General features: G+C 43.8%; 1 protein-coding gene across 3 annotated transcripts in view; it reads left to right on the forward strand.

Annotated features, from left to right (window-relative positions):
- SRRM3 (serine/arginine repetitive matrix 3) overlaps positions 1 to 26,099 on the forward strand; it is a 454,137-nt gene that overhangs the window by 393,865 nt on the left and 34,173 nt on the right. For 2 of the 3 annotated variants that reach the window (XM_088446398.1, XM_088446400.1), the window contains exons 9-10: positions 6,284 to 6,334; positions 25,661 to 25,765. In XM_088446398.1, the coding sequence (XP_088302524.1) occupies positions 6,284 to 6,334; positions 25,661 to 25,765 (156 nt within the window). The remainder of the gene's footprint in view (positions 1 to 6,283; positions 6,335 to 25,660; positions 25,766 to 26,099) is intronic. The other variant, XM_088446399.1, reaches the window with a different exon arrangement.

The following is a 26,099-nucleotide window of genomic DNA, read 5'->3' on the forward strand; positions in this document are numbered from 1 at the left end:
TGTATGTGTGTTTTTTTTATATGAAGGCCAATGTATGTGTGTCTTTTTTTATATGAAGGCCAATGTATGTGTTTTTTTTTATATGAAGGCCAATGTATGTGTGTCTTTTATGTGGAGGCCAATGTACTATATGTGTGTTTTTTTACAGATATGTCCACATACATCTATCCTTTGTGCACTACAAGTCACGCTACACATAACACGGGAGCTCCATGTGACTCGGTAGTGCCGAGCATCTTTTCGGCAACTTTTTGCCTTCAAATGCGTCCTATTTGCACAGTGAATAGGTAGCACAAGCAGCTTCTGCTGATTAAAACTATATGCAGCATGCCTATATTCTGTGTGCAACTGCAGGTGTATCTGCATACGAAACGCTACGCTTTAGTGTTACAGCCAATGACACTGTAACGTAGTATTACGCATGCAGATACACCCGCAGTTGCACACAGAACATATGCTTGCTGCATATAGTTTTAATCAGCAGAAGCTGCTTGTGCGTCCTATTCACATCACTGTGCAAATAAGATGCATTTGAAGGCAAAAAGTTGCACGATAAGACGCTCGGCGCTTCCTAGTCACGCCACGGTTTGGCACTACTAGAAGGGTTGTATAACGTGCAAGGAGGCTAGATGTATGAGGACACATCTGTATGTGGATGCCAATGTATGTGTGTTTTTAATGTGGAGGCCAAAGTATGTGTTTTTTTTTATGTGGAGGCCAATGTATGTTTGTTTGTTTGTTTTTTCGAGGCCAATGTAATGAAATCTTGTTCGGTGTGCCGCAACTTGAAAAAGGTTGAAAATCACTGAGTTAGATGAACGTAGATCACCAGCACCTCATATTCCAATTAACTGCTGTTTTCAAATCCACCACTATCAGTTATCACATCAGAGATGCAGCGTAACATACTGTATGTAAAAGGTTCAAGTGGAAACGGTGCCGATGTGCTTGTGTTTTACAGTGGCAGCCATAAAATAAATAAGTACAGAGTAGTCACCATCACAATATTAATCTTACTAAACTCCCATAGGTTGTGGGACCTTTGTGGAATCAATGATTGGTCAGTGAATAGTGAGTCCATGAAGAATGCATCAAGCAATACCAGGCCAACTGTTTCAAAACATGCAAGAGGTCACCGGCCCTGATAGTACATGAGACACTGCCCACCATACAGGGGCATTTTATGAGAGGAGGAGGACAGAGTGCAGCCTCTCTTTGGGCCCCATCCTCTCTGGCAGCACAGTAGGTTCTGGCTTAATGCCAGAACCTACTGTGCATGCGCGGATCACCGGGAAAATGGCGCTTGCGTCTTATTACCGGGGACATCTTTTCCGCACATGCGCGAGTCACGGGGAGAATGGCTGCTGCCATTTGCCCTGTGATTTTTGCTGCTTTGCAACTGCGGCCGACGCTGCAGAGCAGCACTGTAGAGACAGCGAAAAGGTAAGTATAACTATATATGGGTGCAGGGTGTGCGGCGTGGGCTCCCCTGGACCCGTGTGCACTGCACACCCTGCACCCATTATAGATACTCCCCTGCCACCATATTATAATATGGAATAATATGACCATTTCTCACTATCCATTTCATATTTTTATTATTTATATTATTTAGTCTGTAAGCACATCAGTCATGCTTGGATAACACTGCTTTAGCATAATAAGGTTACATTAGACAATGTGAACAGAAACTGCAGTAAAGTTACACAGTTACTGATTTGACCTTTATTAGTAAATTTGACTAATGCTGGGCATACAGTACACTGTCAGATAAAATGTCCGACAGACACAGGGATGGATTAACAATGGGACGGGTGAAGCTTCAGCTCCAGGCCTCCCCATAAAAATAGGCCCACTGCATCCTTTGCACAGCACAGCAGTGATGACAGGCATTTTATTTTCTTCCTGTCACCACCAGAATCATTCACCTCCTGGCTGCCAGTGGCCAGCCCCAGGCTGAACTGAAGCATCACTAGACACTAATTCACTCCCAACCCCCGGCTGTCTAAAGCCCCGCCTACCCTCAGGGTCACCCAAAGCTCCTCCCCACTACCCCGATCATTCACCTCCCGGCTGCCCAGACTGAAGTATCACTAATTCACTCCCAATCCCCGTCCGCCTAAAGCCCCGCCCACCATCAGAGCCACCTTAAGCTCCACCCCCAACCAACCCAAAGCTCTGCCGCTGTATCATTCTACTCTCCTCCACTGGTCAATGGAGCAAGGCATAGTGGCAGTGCTGTCACTCGTTGGTGCGGACGGGACCCTGCAGTGAGTGACATAATAGTGACAGCCTGAGATGGCATCTTTCACAGTAGAGCCATGTCTACTGATTACAGCTCTGCCAGCAGGCAATGAATGGGATATGGAGGAGGAGTCAGGCAAAAAAGAGGAGCAGGGAGAAGACGTGCTGGAGGGAACGGAGCAGATGAACCAGCTTGTAAGAACAGCTCAAGGGACCCATAATAGAGAGCCCCTCTGTAGGAGAGTGTGTGCATGTAGTGGGATTGTCGGGAACCCATGAGAAGAGGTAAGCAGAAACAGTGCCTGCTGGTTTGTCCAGTGCTTCAGGGAGAAGTGGGACCTGCACTGGAGCAGGAATTTAATGAGTGCCTTTTATCTATGTTATTTACAAAAAAAAAAATACTGCCCAGATAAGCCTTATTCCTGCCTAAAGTACAGTGTGAGTGTTATGCTGGGTACAAGCTATCCCACCGGGGCGTTTTAAGAGAGGAGGGGGCCCGTATGCAGCCTCCGATAGGGCCCCCTCCGATCTGTCAGCGCACCGAGTGCTGTAGATTCTGGCTGCATGCCATTTTCCCAGTGAGTTTTTGCTGCTCTGTAGCGCCGGTTTGACACTGTGGAGCAGCACATCGGAATCTGCAGAGAGGTAAGTATTTATTAATTATGGGTGCAGGGTGTGCGGTGCACCACACACCTTGCACCCATTATAAAAACACCTATGCTATGCCATATTTAGTTTGTACAGCCAGCAATGACATACTATTGCATTGTGCATTTGCAGGTCTGTAAAAACGATATGTCTGTGAACAACGTTCACAGATATATCAGGTCAACCCTGCAGCACAGCCGAAGCTGATAAATCTTGCAGATATAACGTTGCGGGGCCTAATTGAGGGGGCGTGGCCACGCCCCCTCGAGAAAAAAAACAACATACTGTTGCAGAGCGCTGTGAGCCCCTCAGCCCAGCACAAAGCCAGGTGGGGGCGCGATCAGTGTGATCACTCCCCCCTCAGGCATAGACATACGCTGGGTGCTGGGCTGCTGCAAGATAGTGAGGCTGCAGGGGGAGCGGCGCCAGACCCGGGCCCCCGCCGGGCAGCTCTGGAAGCCCGGGCCCGGGTAAATTGTACCCGCTCCCCCCCTCTCAGCCCCCCCTGGTCATCGCAGGTACCACCCATACTGACATCACAACTTGGCGGGTATTTAGTAGTTGTGATGTTTTCCAGACATCAAATAGCCCATTAGTAAGTTTGTATCACTTACCAAATCGGCCACTCGGTCGGTGGGCTGTCGTTTGGCCGCTCAGTTGCTTTAGTGGGTACCTAGTTTATGGCATATTGGCGTGATGTGGTAACCTCCCTCTAGCAATCCTGCATTTGCCCCTGTATATATATATTGTGATATAGTCGGGGTAGGGGGTCCCTTTCCTGGAGTAGATGGACACCTCCTTACACACAGCAGCCAGGAAACAGCACACCAGTCCAGGGTTTTTGTGCAAGCTGGTTGGAACCAGTTTTTATTGTGCAATGTAATTCACAAAATAAAACATAAAAATAAGTCCTAGCCCGTCTGGGCACTATCTAGACAGGTTATTCCCTCTCTACAAGTGGCAGGGCCTACTACTTTACCACAAACACAGCACTATCAAATATCACAGTGTCTCTGAACAAACTTCAGTGTCTGTTTCTCCCCAGGGTATGTGAGACACTGAACCAAAACCTAACACAGCTTATCTGAGCCACTTCCAGGTGCAACTACTAATCACCCTGCTCTCAGACTGAAAGACCCAACACCTGGAATGGCCTGTGGATGGAGCCCTCCCTCTCTTCTCACATCCATACCCCCCAGGATCCATTATCCGGCTTTTACCAAAAGCCGACACTTCTGGTCTGTTTGACTTTTCCTGGGTTTTTTTAAAACACATATGAAAAGAATCTGGGACACACATATATGCCATCCCAGACTTCTCCAGTGCTTCTATCACAATATATATATATATATATATATATTATAGATCTGCCAGCAGCTTGTTGTTTGATTTATCCCAATGCAGGGGCCAATGTGTGTAGGTGTGAATAGCAGTGACTTGGATACTCGGTGTATTATATGGCGGTCACTGTAATGCTCTCATAGGCTACTATAAGCTTCATGTTCTGGAGCTTGGTAAATCCGACAGCGCTGGTCATATCCCCTGCAGCAGCACACAATAGGCACTTCATACATTTCAGCTCCTGGCCCTTGTGAACATTAATCTGGCACTGGACAGACATGGTATCTGATAAGCTGCAACCTATCAGATATCGTGGTCATACAATGTGAAATATGTCACAGTGTATTGCCACAATATCTGCATTCCTCCATTGGGGAGGAAACATTTACCCAGGATGCTGGGAAATGTTGGGGTGGTCGGCCACAGCAGTGCATGCACTGCCAGATGTGGCCCACCAATTATTGGCTCTATTGGACATGATGGATGATTTTGTTTGCCCAACAGACCGATAATCACTGATCGGTGGGTCGATAATTGGACAGTGTATGCCCAGCATTAGAGATTTATCCATGGGCATAGCTATAGTGGGTACCTGAGGTACCATTGCTATGGGGCCTAGAGGCTTAGGGGGCCCCAGATCCAAGTCATATAGTTGTCTATCAGGTTTCCGAAAATGCCCGCTACGCAATTGGGTCTGGCCCATTGCCATGCCTGAAAAGGGAGAACCATCAGTGCTCATATACTGTAGATAGCAGTCTTTGTCTCTCCCTTTCAGTAAAGCTCTACACTGATATGATCCATCTCTATCACTCCCATTTCGCCCTAGGTACAGCTGAGTTAATGAGTGAGCCCAGCACTGTTGGAGTGTGGTTTTCTCCTTGAATACAGCCTTTGTGATGTGATTTGGGGGACAGGGGGTTGATCTCCAAGATAAGGACTGTACCAGAAAGGGGCAGTGTACAGAAATTAAGAAGATCTCAGTTCAAAGTGGAATTTCCTTCATTAGGAAGTATCCCCCTCAGATAGGAGCTGGTTGGGCCCCACCCTTCCTCCCTTTTTTACACTCACTGTAAACTGAAATGTTATTAGCTGTGGAGGCCCTGCAAATGCAGCGCTGCCATGTAAGATTCGAAAGCTGCCAATAGAGATGGAGCTCTAGATAAGACATTATCTAGTGACATTCCATTTGCAGTGAGTGGTGTGTGTGTAGTTGATGTTATAATGTTAAGCAGGGTGCACCTAGTGGAATTTCTAATGTAAGGAGGCACTATAAAGTGGCATTTGAATTTGGGGCACAGTAATGTGGCATAATATGAACTGAGAGCACTTCAATGTGGCATAAGAACTGAGGGCACTACAATGTGGCATAATATACACTGTGTGGCATCATGTGCATAAGGGGCTCTGTGTGGCATAATCTCTACTGGCAGCACTGCAATGTGAACTGGATGTACTAAAATGTGGCATAAAATTAACTGGGGCCACTGTGTGGTATAATGTTCTATGGAACTACAATGAAGCACATAATGAACTAGGGCACTACTATGGGGCATAAAACACTGTTGCAAGGGGTCCCTTCAAATCGTTGCTATGGGGCCCACAAAGTTTTAGCTGTGCCCCTGGATTTATCACTCTTTCAATTGCTACTCCATTTCCACTGAATGACTGGGTAATACAGACTTGTACTTATTGTATGTATGGTGGTAATACATATAATTTGTTGCTTACTAGATACATACAGTATGACAAATCTAAAACATCTCATATGGACAAATGTACACATGTTTAATTCAAATAAATGTTTTAATTCACATACAAGTGTTTCTGGACAAATGTTTTATTGTAAAATTTGATTTTATGATTTTATTTACTTATTGATCATTATGTGTCTTGTGTCTCAACTGCAATATATCAGACAACAGTTTCACCTCTGTTTCATACCTGATAAGTGCATTTTTATATATATATATAATTATATATATATATATATATATTAACCTGACTTATAAAAAAAGTAAGATATTATTTTGTATCTATCAATATTCCATAGATCTAGAAGCCTCAAGAACAAAAGAAAAGATAAATCTAAAGACATAAAGAGGTAAGGATGGCCATATCATGCTAAGACAGAACTACCAGCTATTGGTTATTTTTTATATATATTTAAGATTTTGGTGATTACATTTTCAAAATACACATTTAAAATCATTGGTTGTGCAGTCAATACACCATAATTGCCTAAGTTATGCCATATTCTACCTGTATTTCTTTTAAGGTAGGTTCATCCATTTTGCCATACTGTACTTTGTACATACATTAGTTGCTGTAAATGTACATTTGATATGTATTTGCTATAAGTCATACACAGATACATTTTCTACAGCATTTCCCAATCCCTTGTAATATTTATATAATTTTCAGTTGTAAAAAATAAAGTAAGTAAATTGGCTTGACCATCTTTAACATCAGTTTATTGATCAAATACATTATTTGATCAATTATTGTTATTGAGTATTTGATTGTGCTTTTGTTTTCTGGTGAGTGAAATGGATTTCAATATAAAATTAACACATTAATAAAATAAATAAAATATAAAAAAATGAAAATACATCTGGTTTAATTACAGTTCCCAAACATCTAGTGGTGTACAATTGAATTATATATTTGTTTACATTTCCTTTTTTAACTTCATTCTTTCCATTTATTATTCCAAAAAGCTTTAAAAAATATCTTATGCCGGTTATTCTGACATACAAAATGGACCATCTTCTGTGACATCTATTTGATCCTTTCCCATAATATATACTTTTTTATTTTCCCTAAGAATATTGCACTATACACAACTCCATTTCCTAGTAAGATGACATAATAATTAATTTAATGGGTCTGAAGACTTGTGTTGCAGCGAGTGCGCATGAGAAAGGGGTGCATGGTCAGCATCCTGGTGCTTGTCCACCCTTTGTCCTTTTCCCTAAATGGAACCTTTGAATACCCTGGGTCAGTAAGCGGGACATGTTCCCAACCTTGTCGCCCAATTGGGACTGCCCCACGTAAATTGTAACAATTGGGAGGTATGTATGTGTTATGTAGTCAAACTCCAGTTTTATGCTGAATGACAAATCTACAGTTAGGTTAATGTCATTTTTTGAAAAGATGAAAGATGTGGTATTAAAAATATTATGATAACCACACTGTATTCAATGCAGAATTCAATATAATTGAATTTGAACATTTCCTAGTAAATTTTTGTGTATCTGTCTATACAGATTTTAGCACTTTTGTTGCATTTAGGTCATGCACTCATAGATGTTATTACAGTATATGATTATGTTTAGATTCCATAATGGCTTTATTCTTCTGAAATAAGTCCTATGTTTCCATCTTGAGCTAAAATAAATGGTTTCTTGCCATCTTACAGCTGCATTAAAATAGCAATCTTTTTTTAGGCAGTAAAAAGTTTATCTGCAAAGCATACTTGCCGACATTCCTGGGCAGCTTTCCGGGAGCAGCAGGAGGGGACCTGCTGCTCTCCTCTTCAGGGGGCGGGGCCAGACGATAGACGGCATTAAACCCACCAACATGACGCAATTTTCTCCATTTAGCCCCACCCCTTCCCTACAGACTCGAAATTTCAGGTAAAATCTCCCCATCCTGCCCATTTCACTAGGAAGTGGGCGGGATGCGAGAGATATGCCTACTCTTCCGGGGGTGCGGGGGGTTACCCGAAAAATCGGGAGCCTCCTGCAATTCCCAGGGAAGTAGGCATGTATGCTGCAAAGACACCATGAGTCTGCTGTTTGAGATTATGCACTATTGGACATGGCTGGGTGGTGGGTTCTCTGCTTTCCTCTTCCCCACCAACCCCCCTACATTTACCCAGGCTGCAACAACTTTTGGCAGATCCCTATCTCCCAGATGTTGGCTGGGAGGAAAGGTGTTGCGCCTCTCTAGCGCTCACTTCAGTAGCCACTGCACATGTCTGGCTCGTGACAGACCTTGCACAATTACTATATAGATTATTCCATGATTACACACTGAGAAATGCTAAAAATCAGAGATTACATGATGGGCTGACCTGGATGGACATGCGTGGAAATGCTAGTTATCTAGCACTTGGCTTTGCATTACAATGCTGAAATAAGATTTAATTTTGCAGGACAGAATGTTCTAGTCAGCTTGAAAAGGTGCAGTTTGCATATATTTATATGCACTTATCATTTAGGCCTCCGAAAATCAGCTGCCTCCATGGAACTTTTCACTGCTCCTTTCGGAGCAAAAGGGGTCCTCTATCTCGCTCCACAGTTTTGGATACAGTGGTTATAGGCTGTTCGTAATGTGGCAGTTGTCTCAAAACATGCCTGTTTGTCTATATGAAATATATAAGAATATAGCACTTTCAATTGTGCAAAATTCATACAAATATTTGCGTAAAAGCAGCATAATATTAGCAATAGAAGTAGCAAAACATTAGGGAAAAGGTAGCATTACATTTTTAAGTTGTGTTGTATTTCAGCTACAATTTTAGATTAGATAGGGGTTTGAGGACAGACTGGGCCACCTGGGAGTCAGTTAAATCCCCGGTGGGCCCCATTGATTTGTAGCCATGCACTCTATCTCGGGAGGGCATGGCCTACGGCTCCGTCCACTAGAGCAGGCTGCAGTGCAACAGCTTGCCGGGCAGTCATCAAGGCTGTAAATGACCCGGCCAGCAGCTACACGCATACTGTAGGCCCAGGGCACACTGCACTTAGACTCAGCACTGCACTACTGGGTAATAAATCCCAGTAGTCTCTGCAGAGGGGTCAGAGCTCTGAGCATGTGCTGAGCTTTGATTGGATGAGACCAATACATGCTCCTCTGACCGATAGAGATCAGCAGCAGCTCAGCCTCATGAGAGTGACTCATTGTGAGGCTGTAAATGCTGCTCTTTTGGCTGCCTGAGGCTGCTGTGGCTTCTGGTGAGTATATTGTGTGGGCACTACAGTGTGGCATAGGGGGCACTACAGTGAGGCATAATGTGTGGGCACTACAGTGTCGCATAATGTATGGGCACTCCAGTGTGGTATAATGTGGGGGCACTACAGTGTGGCGTAATGTGTTGGGGAACTACAGTGTGGCGTAATGTGTTGGGGAACTACAGTGTGGCGTAATGTGGGGGCACTACAGTGTGGCATAATGTGTGGGCATTACAGTGTGGCGCAATGTCAGTGGTACTACAGTTTGGCATAATGTTTGGGCACTACAGTGGCATGTTTGGGCACTGCTGTTTGGTGTAATGAGTGGGCACTACAGTGTGGCATGATGTGGGGTGCACTACAGTGTGATGTAAAGTGTGGGCCCTACAGTGAGGAATAATGTGTGGAGCACTATAGTGTGGCATAATGTGTGGCTACTACAGTGTGGTATAATGTAGATCCACTACCTATCTGCACTACCCCCCTGACCCCTCCTTACCAAACACTATCGCACTACCTCCCTGTCCCACTACCACTCTGCACTATTTCCTTTATCCTTCCATACCAAACACTACCTCTCTGCTGTTTGTACTATGCCTCTGGCTTCTCCATACAAAACACTGCACTACCACCCCTCCCCCCGATCCCCCCTTGCCAAACACTATCTCTCTGTACTTCTTCCATGACCCTTCCATGCCCACCACAACCTCCCTTGCCAACATACTGTAACTGACTGCCATGCACAGGAGTAGGCCACTGACCTATCCAACTAATAAAGAGAGAGTTTTATAGTATTCTATTTTAGTATATAAAAGGCTCATAAATCATACCATTACTTTTTCCCATTATAGTTGGCCACACCCCCGCCACACTCCTTTGTGGGCCACTATTATTGCATTCCCCTTGTGGGTCCTCAATGCTCCAGTCCGCCACTGGCTGAGGATTATTCCAGTGCCTGTCGCATATTTGTTATACCCTAGGAAATCTGGTGGGAGCTTGTTCCAGAGTCATGTTAAGAGTAGAACCAATGATTCTGCATAATATTGTCAAAATTACCAAAGGACTTAGGGGACTGTTTATTAATTTTTGGAATTTTAGACCCGATAATTATAATTTCTTATTGTCGTCGTAATAAGATATTGTATAATGCTAGTATGAATGAAAAAACACATCCAGGGATAGGGGGTCTGGTAGGACCCCATCCCTGTGATGAGTAAAAATGTAACATTTGTGTATAATTGTTAAAGGGAACCCTTTGTTTAAAAAAAAAAAAAAAAGGAATTACGGGCCTATTTACTAAGCCTTGGAGGCAGATAACGTGGACGGAGATAAAGTACCAGCCAAGCAGCTCTTAACTGACATTTTTCAAACACAGTCTGTGACATGGCAGTTAGGATCTGATTGGCTGGACCTTGTCTCAATTCACTTTATCTCCATGTAAGACTTAGTAATTAGACCCATTGGTGCTTTAGATCCCAGTTACTGTTAAAAGTGAATGAAGAGGGGACTTGAAACCCCTTCCACCATAGATGTTCCCTTGCTGGATATAGGGTCTATAGGACGCCTATTGTAGAATATACCAGGTACAATATACTGTATTCCCTTTATCTGTTTTCACAATGGTATGTAAATGGAAAAACAGAAAAACAACAGTGCAGTGCGTCCAGAAACTTTTAATAATGATTATAGACGCACAAATGCACTTACAGGGGTATATTTACTAAAGTGCAGGTTTTTAGAAATGGAGATGTTGCCCATAGCAACCAATCAGATGCTAGCTATTTTCTTCTAGAAGGTGTTAGATAAATGTTAAGTAGAATCTGATTGGTTGCTATGGGCAACATCTTCACTTCTAAAAACTCGCACTTTAGTAAATATACCACACAATGTATAATAAAAATTGAAGCATAAAAAAAAATATCTAATCTCTAAACATAGCAACATGGAAATAGGGAGCTATAAGCCTTGTGTGTATATTAAATTAAACACTAATTGATGCTGGTATATAGAATAATATTGTGTACATTTAATATAATCATAGAAAAATCTGATGTTTAAGAATACAAAATATAAAGGATCTCAGCTGAGAGTAATAGTCATTAGGAACATTTATAAGTACATGTGGATATTCTATGTTATTTCATTCATTTTATGTTGGTTTTATATTTATATTGTATATCTCTAATTTTATAGGAACAGTATAAGACAGAGAAACACATTGGTCAATGGAAAATTCTTCTTGATTAACATATAAGAGTTATCTGAATAGCCCAAATTACCTATGCCTGGAGCATTAAAGGAAAATAAGTGTACTGCATAGTAAAATATGAAATGAATATCTGCAGTAAGGGGAGGAACAGCTAGAACCAGGAGAAGAAGAGGAAAAAGGAGAGAAAACAGAAATATTTCTCAAGAGGAAATAGAATGTTTTGTCAAGGGATGAAATGTGACTAAAAGAGTGCAGGTATGTGCCTAATGTCGCATACACACTAGAGATTAGACGATAAGTTGGACGATATGAACTATAATGATATCGTTATTGTTCATCGCCTTCAATTTCGTCCAGTGTGTATACAAGACATCGTTAATGATGCGCTCTCCAGTGGACCTTTAACAATGTCTTTCATCGCCCGCACAATGTCGTTAACGACATTGAGTTCGGCAGTGCAGGGAAACACTTGGAGCACATCGTTAAGTGTGTACACGGCTTTAGGTATGTAAAATGACTTGAAATCAAGCTATCCAATCCCACATGTACAAATGTAGTAGCTACAGTTATGGTGTTAATACAGTAAATACTTGTGAACAGAGCTGTAACTAGACTTTTTGGTGCCCTGTGCCAGAAAGAGCATTGGCACCCCCCTCATATTTCAAAGGGACATAATGCACCCAAAAAGGGGGAATGGCCTCATGGGGAAGGGCCAGGGAAGAGATAGGAGAGGCCAGGAGATTCTGGTGATGAAATAAGAGGAAGCTACAATTGAGAATGATAATAAACAGAAATTTGACAGGCCCAAACGGCGCCCCCTGACCTGTGGTGCCCTGTGCCATGGCACCAGCCGCACTACCCTAACTACGGCCCTGCTTGTGAACATAGCATCAGGTAAATTTCATCTAAATATGCCAGTAAAAAGGTAACATAAGCAAATTAAATCTCAAGAGTTGGGCAACATAATCCCAGAAAGAGGCCATTATATCTTCAAACTATGGACAATACTTGTAGTGACAAAAAAGAAAAGAAAACCAACAGGAAACTAACATAACCTCCTCCTGAAGATCCTCAAGAGTAGGTAATGAGCTTGAATCCATTTTGGATTCAACATGATTTGTCCTGTTGCCCAGCTTTTATGTTATTTAGGGAGGACCAAATTCCAGCAGCAAGGTCAGGGGTAGATTCCTCTCAAGATATGCTATCTCGTCTGGAAAGACAAGAGACCTCTCAGGTACAGTTGATTCAATTCATCCAGGATATGTCGTCACATCTGGACAGCATTCAAGCCTTCCTAGCACACCCTGCTTCAGTTGGCGCTCAAGTCGCCTCTTCTCCTGCTGTGTCACCTGCTCTTCCGGTACCACCTTCTGCTCGTCTTCAGCTCTCACCTCCGAGCAAGTTCGATGGCAACCCCAAGTTATGCAGAGGTTTCCTGAACCAATGCGAAATTCATTTCGAGCTTCAACCTGCCAACTTTCCGACAGCCAGAACCCAAGTGGCCTTCATTATCTCTCTGCTCTCAGGTCAACCACTCGATTGGGCCTTGCCCCTCTGGGAGAAATCGGATTCTTTGCTCTCTAACTATCCTGAATTTGTTGCCACATTTCGCAGAATTTTTGATGAGCCTGGAAGAACCACTTCCGCATCAGCTGATATTCTACGCCTCTGTCAGGGCAGCAGGACTGTCGGCCAATATGTCATCCAATTCCGAACCCTGGCTTCGGAGCTCAAGTGGAATGAGGATGCTCTCATTGCTGCCTTCTGGAGTGGTCTTTCAGAAAGACTCAAAGACGATCTGGCTTCCCCTGACCTTCCAGCCAGACTGGATGATTTAATCTCCCTCTGCAATAAGGTGGACCTACGACACAGAGAGCGTTTCTTGGAGAGGGGTAGAGACCGTGGAAGGCCACGTCCAGCTTCTCGACTACCTTCTCCTCCCGTGGGCGAAGAACCCATGCAGGTCAACCGCTCCCACTTGTCGGCTGAGGAACGGCAAGAAAGGCAGAGACAGAATCTCTATGTATTGCGGATCCCCACAACATTTAGTTAAATCCTGTCCCATCCTTCCGGGAAACGCCTCCACCTAACTTATGACAGAGAGGTTAAGTTAGGAGTTGCCATTGACTCACATAGGAAGTCAAATTCCACCATCCAGGTTCAGTTGAAGCTTCCTCAAGGTCCTAAACCTGTACTAGCTCTTTTAGATTCTGGAGCTGCAGCAAACTTTGTGACTTTGTCCATAAACATCAAATTCTCATGGAAGCTTTTCCATGAGTCATCACTCTAACTGCCATCAATGGTAGTCGCATTATAAGTGGAACCATTACTCATCGTACCATGCCACTTAAACTTACCATTGGAGTACTTCATTCTGAGGAATTGTCTTTCCTAGTGATTCCCAAAGCCTCTCATCCTTCAGTTCTCGGCCTACCCTGGCTACAGAAACATTCTCCGCAAATCGATTGGACAACTAAGCAGATAAATTCCTGGAGCTCTGATTGCTTTAAAAACTGCCTTCATCGGGTAGTACCTGTTCGTTCTTCTTCTGTTTTGCAGATACCTCTAAGCTTACCCAAGGCCTGTTTGGATTTTCAAGATGTCTTTAATAAACAAAATGCCCATCGAGATTGGGCCTGTCCCGTTGACCTGATTCTGGGGAAAACGCCTCCTAAGGGACAAACATACCCATTATCCTTACCTGAGACACAAGCCATGTCAGAGTACATGAAGGAGAACCTGGATAAAGGGTTTATCCAATCTTCCACATCTCAAGCTGGAGCTGGATTCTTTTTTGTGAAAAACAAAGATGGTGGTTTACGCCCATGTATCAATTATAGAGGTCTTAACGACATAGCTATCAAAAATCGTTATCCACTTCCCCTCATAACTGAACTGTTTGACAGAGTCAAAGGAGCCATCCTTTTCACCAAACTTGACTTAAGGGGAGCCTATAACCTGATTCGTATATGGGCCGGACACGAGTGGAAAACGGCTTTCAACACCAGGGATGGCCACTACGTATACCTTGTCATGCCTTTCGGTCCTTGCAATGCCCCAGCCGTGTTCCAATTCTTTGTGAACTAAATTTTCAGAGATCTTCTGTATAAATGCGTGTTGGTCTACTTGGATGGCATTTTGATCTTTTCCCATGATCTGGAAAGTCATCGTGGTCAAGTAAAAGAGGTACTTCTGAGGCTGCGTTCCAATCACCTCTTTTGTAAACTGGAGAAGTGTCTTTTTGAAGTTACTACGGTACCCTTCCTAGGGTACATAATCTCAGGTACAGGTCTTCAGATGGATCCCTCTAAATTACGAGCCATTCTTGACTGGTCTCCTCCTTCATCATGAAATCTATACAGCGGTTCTTAGGTTTTGCCAATTATTACCGCAAGTTTGTTAAGGGATTTTCCACCCTGGTGGCACCTATCACAGCCCTCACTTGTAAAGGAGCAGATCCAACTAAATGGTCCGTAGAAGCCACCTCTGCCTTTCAACTTCTCAAACAGGCATTTATCTCTGCTCCCATCTTGAAACAGCCGGATTTAACATGACCCTTCATTCTAGAAGTTGATGCGTCTTCCGAGGGAATTGGAGCAGTTGTCTCTCAATGTTTTGAAGATGAGAAACTTCATCCCTGTGGGTTCTATTCCCGAAAATTTTTGCCAGCAGAGAGGAACTATTCCATTGGTAACCAGGAATTACTCGCCATAAAATTGGCTTTTGAGGAGTGGCGATATCTTTTAGAAGGGGCTCAGTATCCCATCACCATTTACACAGACCACAAGAATTTACTGTATCTAAAATCTGCTAATTGTTTAAATCCACGGCAAGCCAGATGGGCGATGTTCTTCTCTAGGTTCAATTTTAAGCTTTCCTATCGTCCTGGATCACAAAATTGCAAAGTCGATGCTCTCTCTCGTTCCATGGAGAGTGGTCCTGAACAACCCCCTGAACAGTCTCATCCAATCCTAGATCCAACTTCTTTTGCTGTTATCAACGTCTCCACAACTCCTCCTGTTGGGAAAACTTTTGTTGCTCCTCATCTTCGCAAAAAGTTGTTACAGTGGGCACATGCGTCTCATTTCTCCGGTCACTTTGGTATTGATAAAACTTTGGAATTCATCTGGCGATCTTATTGGTGGCCTTCCATGAAAGCGGACATTGTCTCCTATATTTCTTCATGTGTCAAGTGTGCCCAATACAAAGCGCCCCGGCAGGCCCCACTCGGATAGCTCCAACCACTAGCTATTCCGTTAACACCATGGATCCACTTGTCAATGGACTTTATCTCTGATCTCCCTCCATCTCGAGGTCATAATACCATTTGGGTTGTTGTGGAAAGATTTTCCAAAATGGCCCACTTCATGCCCCTAACCGGATTACCATCTGCACCGTTACTCGCTCAAACTTTCATTAAGGAGATCTTCAAATTACATGGCCTACCCCAAAAAATCATTTCTGACAGAGGGGTGCAGTTTGTGGCGAAGTTCTGGAGGTCACTTTTGTTAAATTTGTAAATACCTTTTAATACATTCCTGCCTATAAACCTCTAAGATTCACCTGCCTAGAACCTCTAAGACAAAACCTGCCTGTACCTTCTAAGATTCACCTGCCTAGAACCTCTAAGACAAAACCTGCCTGTACCTTCTAAAACCACAAGATGTCGCTATTTTGATTATACCATTAATGAAATACCAAGACAGTTGAATAGCGGTCCGAAGCGCTAAAGATTATTATTCAGGTAAAAGTACAGATGTTACAACGCTATGATCTAATAATGAGCGCAAATAAATTGTACAAACATTAGGTCATAAGGTACAGTTAAAATACATGAAACGTTTTTTAAAGATCAAAATACAATGAGCAATATGAGACAGAGAGAGAGAGAGAGAGAAAGAAAGAGAGACACATTAAAATACAATGAGAGATATATCAATGTCTGCTGAGAGCACATGTTCAAGATGGCTGGTGATGGAGTGTGTGTGTTTGTTTGTGTGTGAGGGGGGGTTGGGAATGCTTCCTGCCCTATTGTTCAAACCGCATGGTATACAAACAAACTCCATTATGAAGCTACCTCATTGAAATCTCCCATAATGCCATAGTTAATTAAATATGCACACTGGATATCATATGCCAACACATCGGGCAAACACTGCACCATTTAATATTCAAACATATACAACACAAGCTGATTCCAATATACAACAATACCATCCTACCACAGACCTCATCCAGTAGTCATTAGACCGTGGGGAGGGGGAAGGGCCGAAGCACATGTTTTTCCTTTGTTTGCAAGCCTCATGATCCCTAGGCAAACTCCATCCTGCACCAAGCTGCAACTCCGCAAATCATCCATCAATGACCACAACCACAACAAAGACAATATACCTATCTGACCCACACAACACCACAACTGGGCAGAATCACAATTTCCCTTGTTCACCCCACATGGAGGCAAGCCATCTCCAACAAACCGCAGACAACATACCCATCTGACTCACACAACACCACACGGCAACCACCCACGACCATTCAAAGCTGCCATCAATTCAACCTCCACGATACAACACTGACACCACCCTATGATCACATTCATGAGTATACAGCACACACAAAGCCCATCTCTCCCAAGCAGAGATACCGTTCAAGCACATGGCAAGGCCCCAACACAGAACACATGGCAAGGCCCCAACACAGAACACATGGCAAGGCCCCAACACAGAACACATGGCAAGGCCCCAACACAGAACACACCAGAGGGTCTCAATCAACCAGCATCAATCATCCACAAATATCACGACAACTCCACAATCAATCCCTTTCCTGCATGCTGACAAAAGACCACTGTACCCTACAGTGCAGATGAAAAGCACAGACCAGACAACACATCATCCACTACATGCCAACACAGACCCATGATTATCCTTAGAAAACTACAAACTACACACCATGCTAAGCTAATAACAGATTAACACCAAACATAGCTACAGACACCCAAATAGGCTAAATATTGCACATTTTATACTCAGCTATAACCCAGAGGAACTGAGACCCATTCTTCCATTGTCTGGTCAGGGAGTGTACCTCTCTCTTCCTTCTAAAATCTGCAAGTGTGTTCCAGTCTGTTTCTCCAAGTGTGTGCATGCTATGGTTCCCACCCCCTTTCACCTGTGAGGTCATCAGAAAGGGAGTATCCTTTTGGATACCTGAGACTACTGTTAATTAGATTCTACTCGCAGCTAGCTAGCTCTATTGATTAGACTGGAATAACCAGTCCTTTGGAGAAATCTGTTACAGGGCATTTATTGGACAATTCCAAATGGATACAAAAGGTCTCCAACCTCCTTTTGTATCCCCCACCTGCAAATCTAAGCTGCTATGGAAAACAACATTTCAAATAGATATTCTCTCTAACATTCATATTTCATAGCCGCATGTTCTGATCTTCATATTGATGTCACCGGTATGCTGTGGAAACAGAGTCGATCAGTACGGTTCCACACACAGTTCAATTGTCATTTACTAAGCCATAGTTACAGAAAACATTTATTTATATACTGACATTGCGTTTAAATTATCCTTTTTGCGTTACGGGACCATTGCTTTTAAATGTATGTATGCGGAGAAAACAGCACTGAATTGCATTGTGCGTCTGATTGCAAACAGATTCTGTCTTCGCCAATTATCCGGTTTTGACACTTTGTTCGGCCCTACGGGTGGAGCTGAAGTTTTCCACTGCATACCATCCTCAAACCAACGGGCAAACCGAGAGGGTCAACCAAGATCTAGAGCAATTCCTTCGCACCTTCATCTCCTCCTCTCAAGATGACTGGATTGAACTTCTTCCTTGGGCTGAGTTTGCGCACAAAATTCACTACTATACTACCACTAAGTCAACTCCTTTCCTCATGGTCTTTGGTCATCATCCGCGAGTTCCAGAATTCACTCTGCTCCCAGTTTTGGATGTACTGGTGGCCAAGGTATCTCTTCAGAAATTCTCTGACATCTGGAAGAAAGTCTACTCCGCTGTGACCCAAGCCTCGGCTCGATACAAAACATTTGCAGATCGAGTTGGTCCGAATCTTCAAACTGGAGATATGGTCTCGCTTTCCACTCGTAATCTCAGACTTCGAGTTCATTCCATGAAGTTGGCTCTACACTTCATCGGACCCTTTCCAATAACCAGAGTGCTTAACCCCGTTGCCTACAAATTAAAACTACCACCTTTTCTTCATATACCCAATTCCTTTCATATCTCTCTCCTGAAGTCACTAGTCCTAAACAGATTCCAGAAGGCTCTTCCCAAAGCCTCAAGTGTTCAAACTCAATGAGGAGAAGAATTTGAAGCCAAAGAGATTCTAGACTCCCGTCTTCGTTACAACCATCTCCAAACCTCATTGACTGGGAAGAGTATGGTCCTGAGGAAAGAATCTGGATAAATGCTTCTGACGTTCATGCACCTTGTTTAATCAAGGCATTTCATATGAAATTTACTCACAAACCAAAGAAGTGTCCTGAGGCCACTCGTGGAAAAGGGGGTACTGTCACAAATCCCCACGGAGACCCCAGAATCAGACCCCGTTACTTACCTTTCCGGGTGCTCACCCGCAGTGTCCTCGGCGCTCACATGTGGCGGCAGCGGCTCCTTCCTCATCACCTTGCTCTGTCCGGGCCTCCTCTCCGGCACCCGCGGTCTGCTCCGGCTCTGGCATCTGAGGGAATAGACAGCAGTGCTCCGGTCCATGGGCGTGGCCATGTTGGAACCCCATGTGACTCCACCTCCACCAATCAGCCTTCAGCAGCCTGGATAACAGGATTACTGCTGTAGCAGTTAGTTGACAGTGCAACTAGTTTCTTCAGCTAGTCTGAGTGAGCCTCCTCACTGCGCTCCCCAGAGCTTTTCTATTTCTTAGCCGCTCCAAATAGCTTCCGTGCTACCACCATCACCTAACGGCTCCCAAACCGCTCCAAGTAGCTTCCGTGCTACCACCATCACGTAACGGCTCCCTAGCCACTCCAAGTAGCTTCCGTGCTACCACCATCACCTTCGGCTCCCCAGCCACACCAAGTAGCTCTGTGCTACCGCTGTCCTCCATTATACCCAGAGACCAGTACCCACCGGTCGTAGCCGGCGTACCTATTGTCAATCTAAGTTCCTCTTGTAGGATTCTCTTGACTATTTGTTCCTTCATGCGCAGTAACTTCATCAGACCCAGCCTTCTTCTGAGAGCACCTGTATCTAACCAAACTGATCCAGGATCCAGCCCGGGAACACAGCCTCAACCCCCTTCGACTGTGACACTTGGATATAAAGGTATAAGTCTGCAGCAGCTAAAAAGAGGTGTTTGCTAACTTTACAAAAGCATAGAAAAAAAAGGCACGCTGATGTTACGTCAAAGGGATGTTTAAAACCAGTGCATTTCATTTTGTATAATTTACTCTATAAAATCACATACAAATACATAAAAATTGGTTCATGGGTATTCTCACAACTTTACTGAATGCATCAATCTCGTAAAAACATAAATTTTTGGATTGCTGCTAGAATGATGATGTGTTGGCTGCACAGTATCCAGTATTATAACATAAGGAGTGGTCAATTTAAACCTGTATGTAGGACAGAGGTGTCACAAGGGAGGTGCGGGGGATGCGGACCGCAACCGGGTGTTACCCAAAGGGGTGGTTACCAAAATGACGGCTCCTCTGCAGTGACACGGAGCCAGACCCTGCAGTGTGAAATCATGCAGCATTCAGCTTTTGTCACTCGGGAGGAGCCAGCGGTGCAGACACAGTCTCCAGGGGCAGCCCAGTATCTTCAGGAATGCTTGGCAGGCCCCCAGAGTGATGTATATGGGGGCTTCCCGCGAAGCTGCGCTCCCAGATTGAAGAAGGCAAGGCTTTCCCATGAGACCACACCCCTTTTTCGGGCACCCACCAAGGCTGTTTACTGTCACTGACCCCAGTGCCGCCACTGATGCAGCACACCGTGATTGATTAACTAGTGTTACTTTGCAGAGCTTAAATGAGTACTTATTTAGTGTCCAGAGTAGGATAAAAAATATATATATCTTTATACATCTTGTTATACTGTACCATATTTGGAAATATATATGATCCTTGTCTTCTGGATTAATCAAATTATATCACTTTATAGATGCTGATCCAGTTGAAGTATATGTTGCAGTTTTCTGGAATTGTTAGATGTATTATCTCCTATGGCTATTAGCACTGTTGCACGTTGATAGAGCCTGGCCAGGGTCTCTGTTATAGCCAGCCGTACCTTTCCTCCAGAACGGGAATACAAAAATACTTGTATGGCGCTCGATCTGTGAGCCGCCTCTAACTTCTCTGCTCCACCAGACTCAAAGGATTAGCCAGGAGACAGCACTGTACTGTAGGTAGCAGGAGGCCCTCCATCCTATGAGTATGGGAATCAGCAGACTTGTAATGTCCTAACCAGCATGCAGTGGCAGCAGTAATGGAAAGGTCCTGTCAGTGAGAGGGCAGCTACATGTTTTGCCCACTACCATGGACGTTTGCATGCTGAGGTACTCCACAGCAACAGTGGAAAAGGACACTCACAAAACTTGGAAAAAAATGAAGCAAATTTATTACCAAAAGTTCATACCAATGTAGTTGTCATAATTCTGTCGATGGTTCGGTTTGCCCAGGAACCTTTCTCAAGACAATAACAGTCTAGCAGCATCCACAGGAGTGGCAGCAATGTGGCAATGGTTGGACAGCAATCACCCATAAGGACTGTGGCTGCTGCCGGAAATGGAGGGACAGCGGCAATATCTGGGATATCTGCTGCGGTCCCTCCATGTTAAATCTTGGGGACACTTAATATTTGCGGCAAATATCTATATAATAAACGAGAAAGCATATCTGTCTGTTTGTCCTTTATGCACGGCTAGTTTTGCACCTAGCTCCACCAAATTTGACAGGGTGGTGTAGTTTGACCAGTATTAGGTTTTTGCATAGATTTGAACTTCATCAGGGTCATACACTGTCACACAACCAAAAAATGGGGACACTTAAATTACACAGGTTATGGGTTGGCTCCAGTGAAAATTGGCAGTCTGCCAACAACCTGTTTGAAAGTTACAAAAGTATCCTTTTAACTTCTGAGCAAGTGTCAAACTTAATGACTCATTATTCATCCTTCTGTGTTTGCATGCAAAGGCATAACTAGATCTTTGTGGGCCACATAGGGCCCTCCCAGAGGTAAAAGAAAAACACATACATTTGCCCCCACACAGAGCCTATTCATGTTATGCCACAGAGTAGTATCCCTTATACACATTATGCCACACAGTAGTAGTGCCCCTTACACATTATGCGACACAGTAATGCCCCTTATAACATTATGCCACATCCCCTTACACATTATGCCCCCTCAGCAACTCCCCTCCCCATGTCCCCCAAGCAGCCTCTCGCCTCCCTCTGTGTCATCAGTAGCCAGCAGGTGTGGATTTGGTGCTGGCAGCCAGCGACAGACATGGTCAGACAACGCCGGTGTAATTTGAATCTGGTACCAGTCATGAGCCAATCTGAGCTTGCGGACTGGCAGTCAGTCAGGAGCCATCACTGCTGATTGGCTGCCAGTCCGCAAGCTCTGATTGCCTCGCGACAGGTAATGCTATCTCTCCATGTCTCCACAGCTGGCGGACCGGCACCAAATCAACACTGTTGATACCCAGGCCCCCCATAGCAGCTGTACCCCTTGCACCCACTGTAGCTACGCCACTATTTGCATGCATGTTAGCAAGCAGTAGGCGAGTACAATGTAAACAAATAAAGGCTGCAGGTGTACTTCAGGGTTCAGTCTTCAACCCAGGCAACGCCAGGTATCCCAGCTAGTACTTTAATAAATAGTCCCCAGGTTTCATTAGTTGTCCTCCCCTCACTTTCAACACCCCTGCAGTCACCCCCACTCCCCCAACACTTAGCAAACAGTTCCTCCCACTGTAAGTGCTTATAGCAGGGTTGCCAGCATTGAGACTGCCCATTCCGGGAGGGCAAGGGCAGGCCAACATAGTGGAGTGGGGCATGGCCGCTGAGATTACCCGGCATTAGGGGGCAGAGCAGGGAGTGTGACTGCATGATTGCATCATCGTGGCCCTGCCCCCACTACACAATTCCGAGCTTACCAGCATTGTAAAGCAAGGGGTGGATCCATAATGATACCATTCAGCGGGAATAGCATCATCGCACTCGGGGTGTGTGTGTGGGGGGAGTCAGGGGTTAGGTGGCCGGCTGAGCAACTTGCATTTCTGTGCAGCTGGGAGTACCACCTGATTTTCGGGAGCCTCCTGGCCATTCTGGGCAAGTGTGCTGCTCACACAGGTCTTCTGAATTGTGGGTATGGGCTAGGCAGCCGGGATATAAACTACATCAGGGTTGGCCTGGCCTACAGCGATAGGGGAAACCTCTGGTGGACTCCACTGCCAGGGGGCCCACCCCCTCCGCCAGGGATCAGGTTCCATACTGTGCACTTGAATTATACATTACACATATGTTTCATTATACTGCACAGACTATTGTGTTTTTTTCTACAATGCATTGCTGATACATTAGCATGCATGCACTAGCAGTATTTATTATATATATATTTAAAGGGGCACAGACCATGAACTCTCTAAAGACTGGTCCCAGCCCTAAGTATAGGCCCCTATCAGTGTATTCCATCTGTGGGCCCTTCATGTCCCAGTATGACACTGCATCCTGAGGTTATAGTCATACATGCCTACTCTCACAGGAATCGTGGGAGGCTCACGATTTTTTCGGTAACCCCCCAGCACCCTGGAAGAGTAGGCATATCTCCTGCATCCCGCCCACTTTCTAGTGAAGTGGGCAGGATGGGGAGATTTTACTTGGAATTTTTGAGTCCGTAGGGAAGGGGCGGGCTAAATGGCGCAAATTGCTTCATTTAGCCCTGCCCCCTCCTCACAGACCCATGAATCGCGGGTGTTTTCTGCAGAGGGGGCGGGGGGCTAATGCAGTCTATTGTCTGGCCCCGCCCCCCCAAAGAGGAGAGGAACAGGTCCCCTCCTGCTGCTCACGGAAAGCTCCCCAGGAATGTCGGCAAGTATGGTTATAGTAATGCCTAGCCAATGAAGGCGATACATGTATTATCAAATGCACTGGCAATAGCAGTGTTGAAACACATTATTGTGCCATACTAATGAGAGTAGAATTGGGCTTTTGATATTCTTGTTTGTGCAGCGCATGTTTTCTGCATGTCCCAGTAATATTTAAAGCTGCTAATCTTCCATCTCTTCCCCAAGGCATCTCTAAAGTCAATAAATAAAATTTAACACATGTAACCTAAAGAAGGTTAGAGAAAGGGAGAATGCATCACAGAGATTTGGGAATTTTGAGTGGAAATATTCATATACATATTCAGGGTCTGGTAGAAAATTGATTCTAACCTGGGGACAGTTAATTAGATCATCAAGGAATTGATTTTAGAAATTTGATTTTAAGTACACAATACTTTTTGAAAAACAAAACTACCATAAAGCTATAATTATGGAGTAAAGTGGTGGGGGCGTGGGGAAGGGGGGAGGTGATAGGTGATCCATAGATACTAGCCATAATGATTGCATTAGTGGATAGAAGGTAGCTTTGCAAGCTATAGTATTATACAAATGCAGATAGAGCACAGAAGTTACATGGTTCAACAGTTATGTAAACTCCCCCTACCTTCCAAATCTATCTGTTCTCACAGTTAGCTTTAGGTATTTATTTTTGCAGGACTATATGCTTATGTAGAAAACTCTTAATTCATACAGTCTAAATAGTAGACTATGGATATTTACATGAAGGGCTATGTTTAGATTCAATATGTTCTGCTATAGTCAGCAATACCATGAATATAAATATAAGGATTGTTTCTGTATTTTGAAAGAGGAAGATCTCGCTGACTAATGAGTAAATGGGGGACTTCCTTGTAGTTCATGCCACTGACACTCACTTGAAATAGAAGATAGATATTATATTGGTATGTGATATCTTCATCTACTTATGCTCCATTTCTAGTTTCTCCAACTTGGACTTCTCACCTGCTTCAGCTTCATATTGGAAGAAATCTCTCTCCAATGCTGAGTTCATCCACTATAAACAATGCCATTTCACTTCTCCAAAATATTTCACTTCTATAATATCCAACCAATCTCCTAGCCACCTTTATCTCACTCCAGTGACCACTGCCATAACCCCCCTTTACTAAAAAATACAATATCATTCAACAAGATATTTTATCTTGCCAAAATCAACATACCACACACCCCTTCTTCTACTTCTTCCTTCAGAATGTTGACACTGATGAAGTGTTAACGTGATTAGAATGTTGACAAAATAGCTCTGGTAGTCTAGTGGTGACTTAGCTGGTATGGTGGCTCCAGCGTTGTCTTCTGGGTCCGGCGGTGACATCCTGATGATGTTCAGCTCATTGTGCAGCACTTTCAGCATTGAATATATACCTAAACACTAGAGCTAACTGTCCCCCTAGTGCTTAACCCAAACCTCCCTCCTATAGCCTATTGTGAACATTTTGACATGCTGCAGATGCCAACATGTTCAATATCGACATTTCAACATCACAACTGTTAGCATTATGAATATCATCATTGTAAATGTCTACATAATGGTCCAGATTCAGAAGTGGACGCTATTGCAGCCATGGGTGCCTCTTTTTACGCAGCCAATACTGCATCTTTATGCTAATGGTGTAGCCAATGAGCTTCCTTTCTTAGACTCCCACATAGCGTCTATGGCATTGTTAATCTGAACATGGTCGCCAGGGTCAGTGCAACAGCGTCTTTGGATGCAGTCACTGACAGCGAGAAGTCCGCTTCTTGCTAGCCACTCCCCTGCTATCACCCAAAATGCCCACCAAAATTGCATGGATATGCATGCAATTTCAGTTTGCGAGTTTGTTCAGTAACCATCGGGGTGCATGCACAGTGTGACTCGAATGCATGTGCAGAATGAAAACAGCGGCATTTACATAAGGTGCTCCTCTCTATCAGTTCCTTTGGCTACATCCCACATGATTTACTGTTTAAAATGTAATCATGTAAATGAGATAGATAGATAGACAGACAAATGATACACTGATAGTTTCACCTCAAACTATTTTTAATAATGCTCAATTTATCAACTGTATGTTATGTTAATATTTAACTAAAATATGTATTTGGTAACGTAAAATACTGTACATCAGTTCCATCATTACCCAAATATTATTTGGCAGATCTCATAGTGGATCAACGGCACGCAGAACCCACAGGCACAGCAGCTGTAGCTCTCATAGTGCTTCGCCTTCTTCTGATTACAGTACCTCCAAGTCACCATGCAGGTAGGCTAGAGAGAATTTGTTCATAGTACGGTTTATGAGTCCAATGTGAGGTTTTTTCCTTTTATAATCGGAAACTGTTTATGATTGGAAGATTAGCAGAGTATTCCTACAAATAAAGCACATGTGAGAATACAATCAGTTGAATATTATAAGGTGTCATTTCCATATGTAACCAGTGTTTCCAGTGTGCTTCTCAGTCTCTGAAGCCATCTGTACTAATAATTGAGAGAAGGAGATCCTTAGGTATCAGCTATACACTGTATGTAATCAGTACTCCAGCATACTTCATAATGACCTGATGAAGCAGACTTGGTACTATGAAACGCATAGCATT

The sequence above is a fragment of the Taudactylus pleione genome, unplaced genomic scaffold (genome assembly GCF_031769625.1).
Source record: "Taudactylus pleione unplaced genomic scaffold, aTauple2 ptg000397bl, whole genome shotgun sequence".
NCBI classification, from domain to species: domain Eukaryota; kingdom Metazoa; phylum Chordata; class Amphibia; order Anura; family Myobatrachidae; genus Taudactylus; species Taudactylus pleione.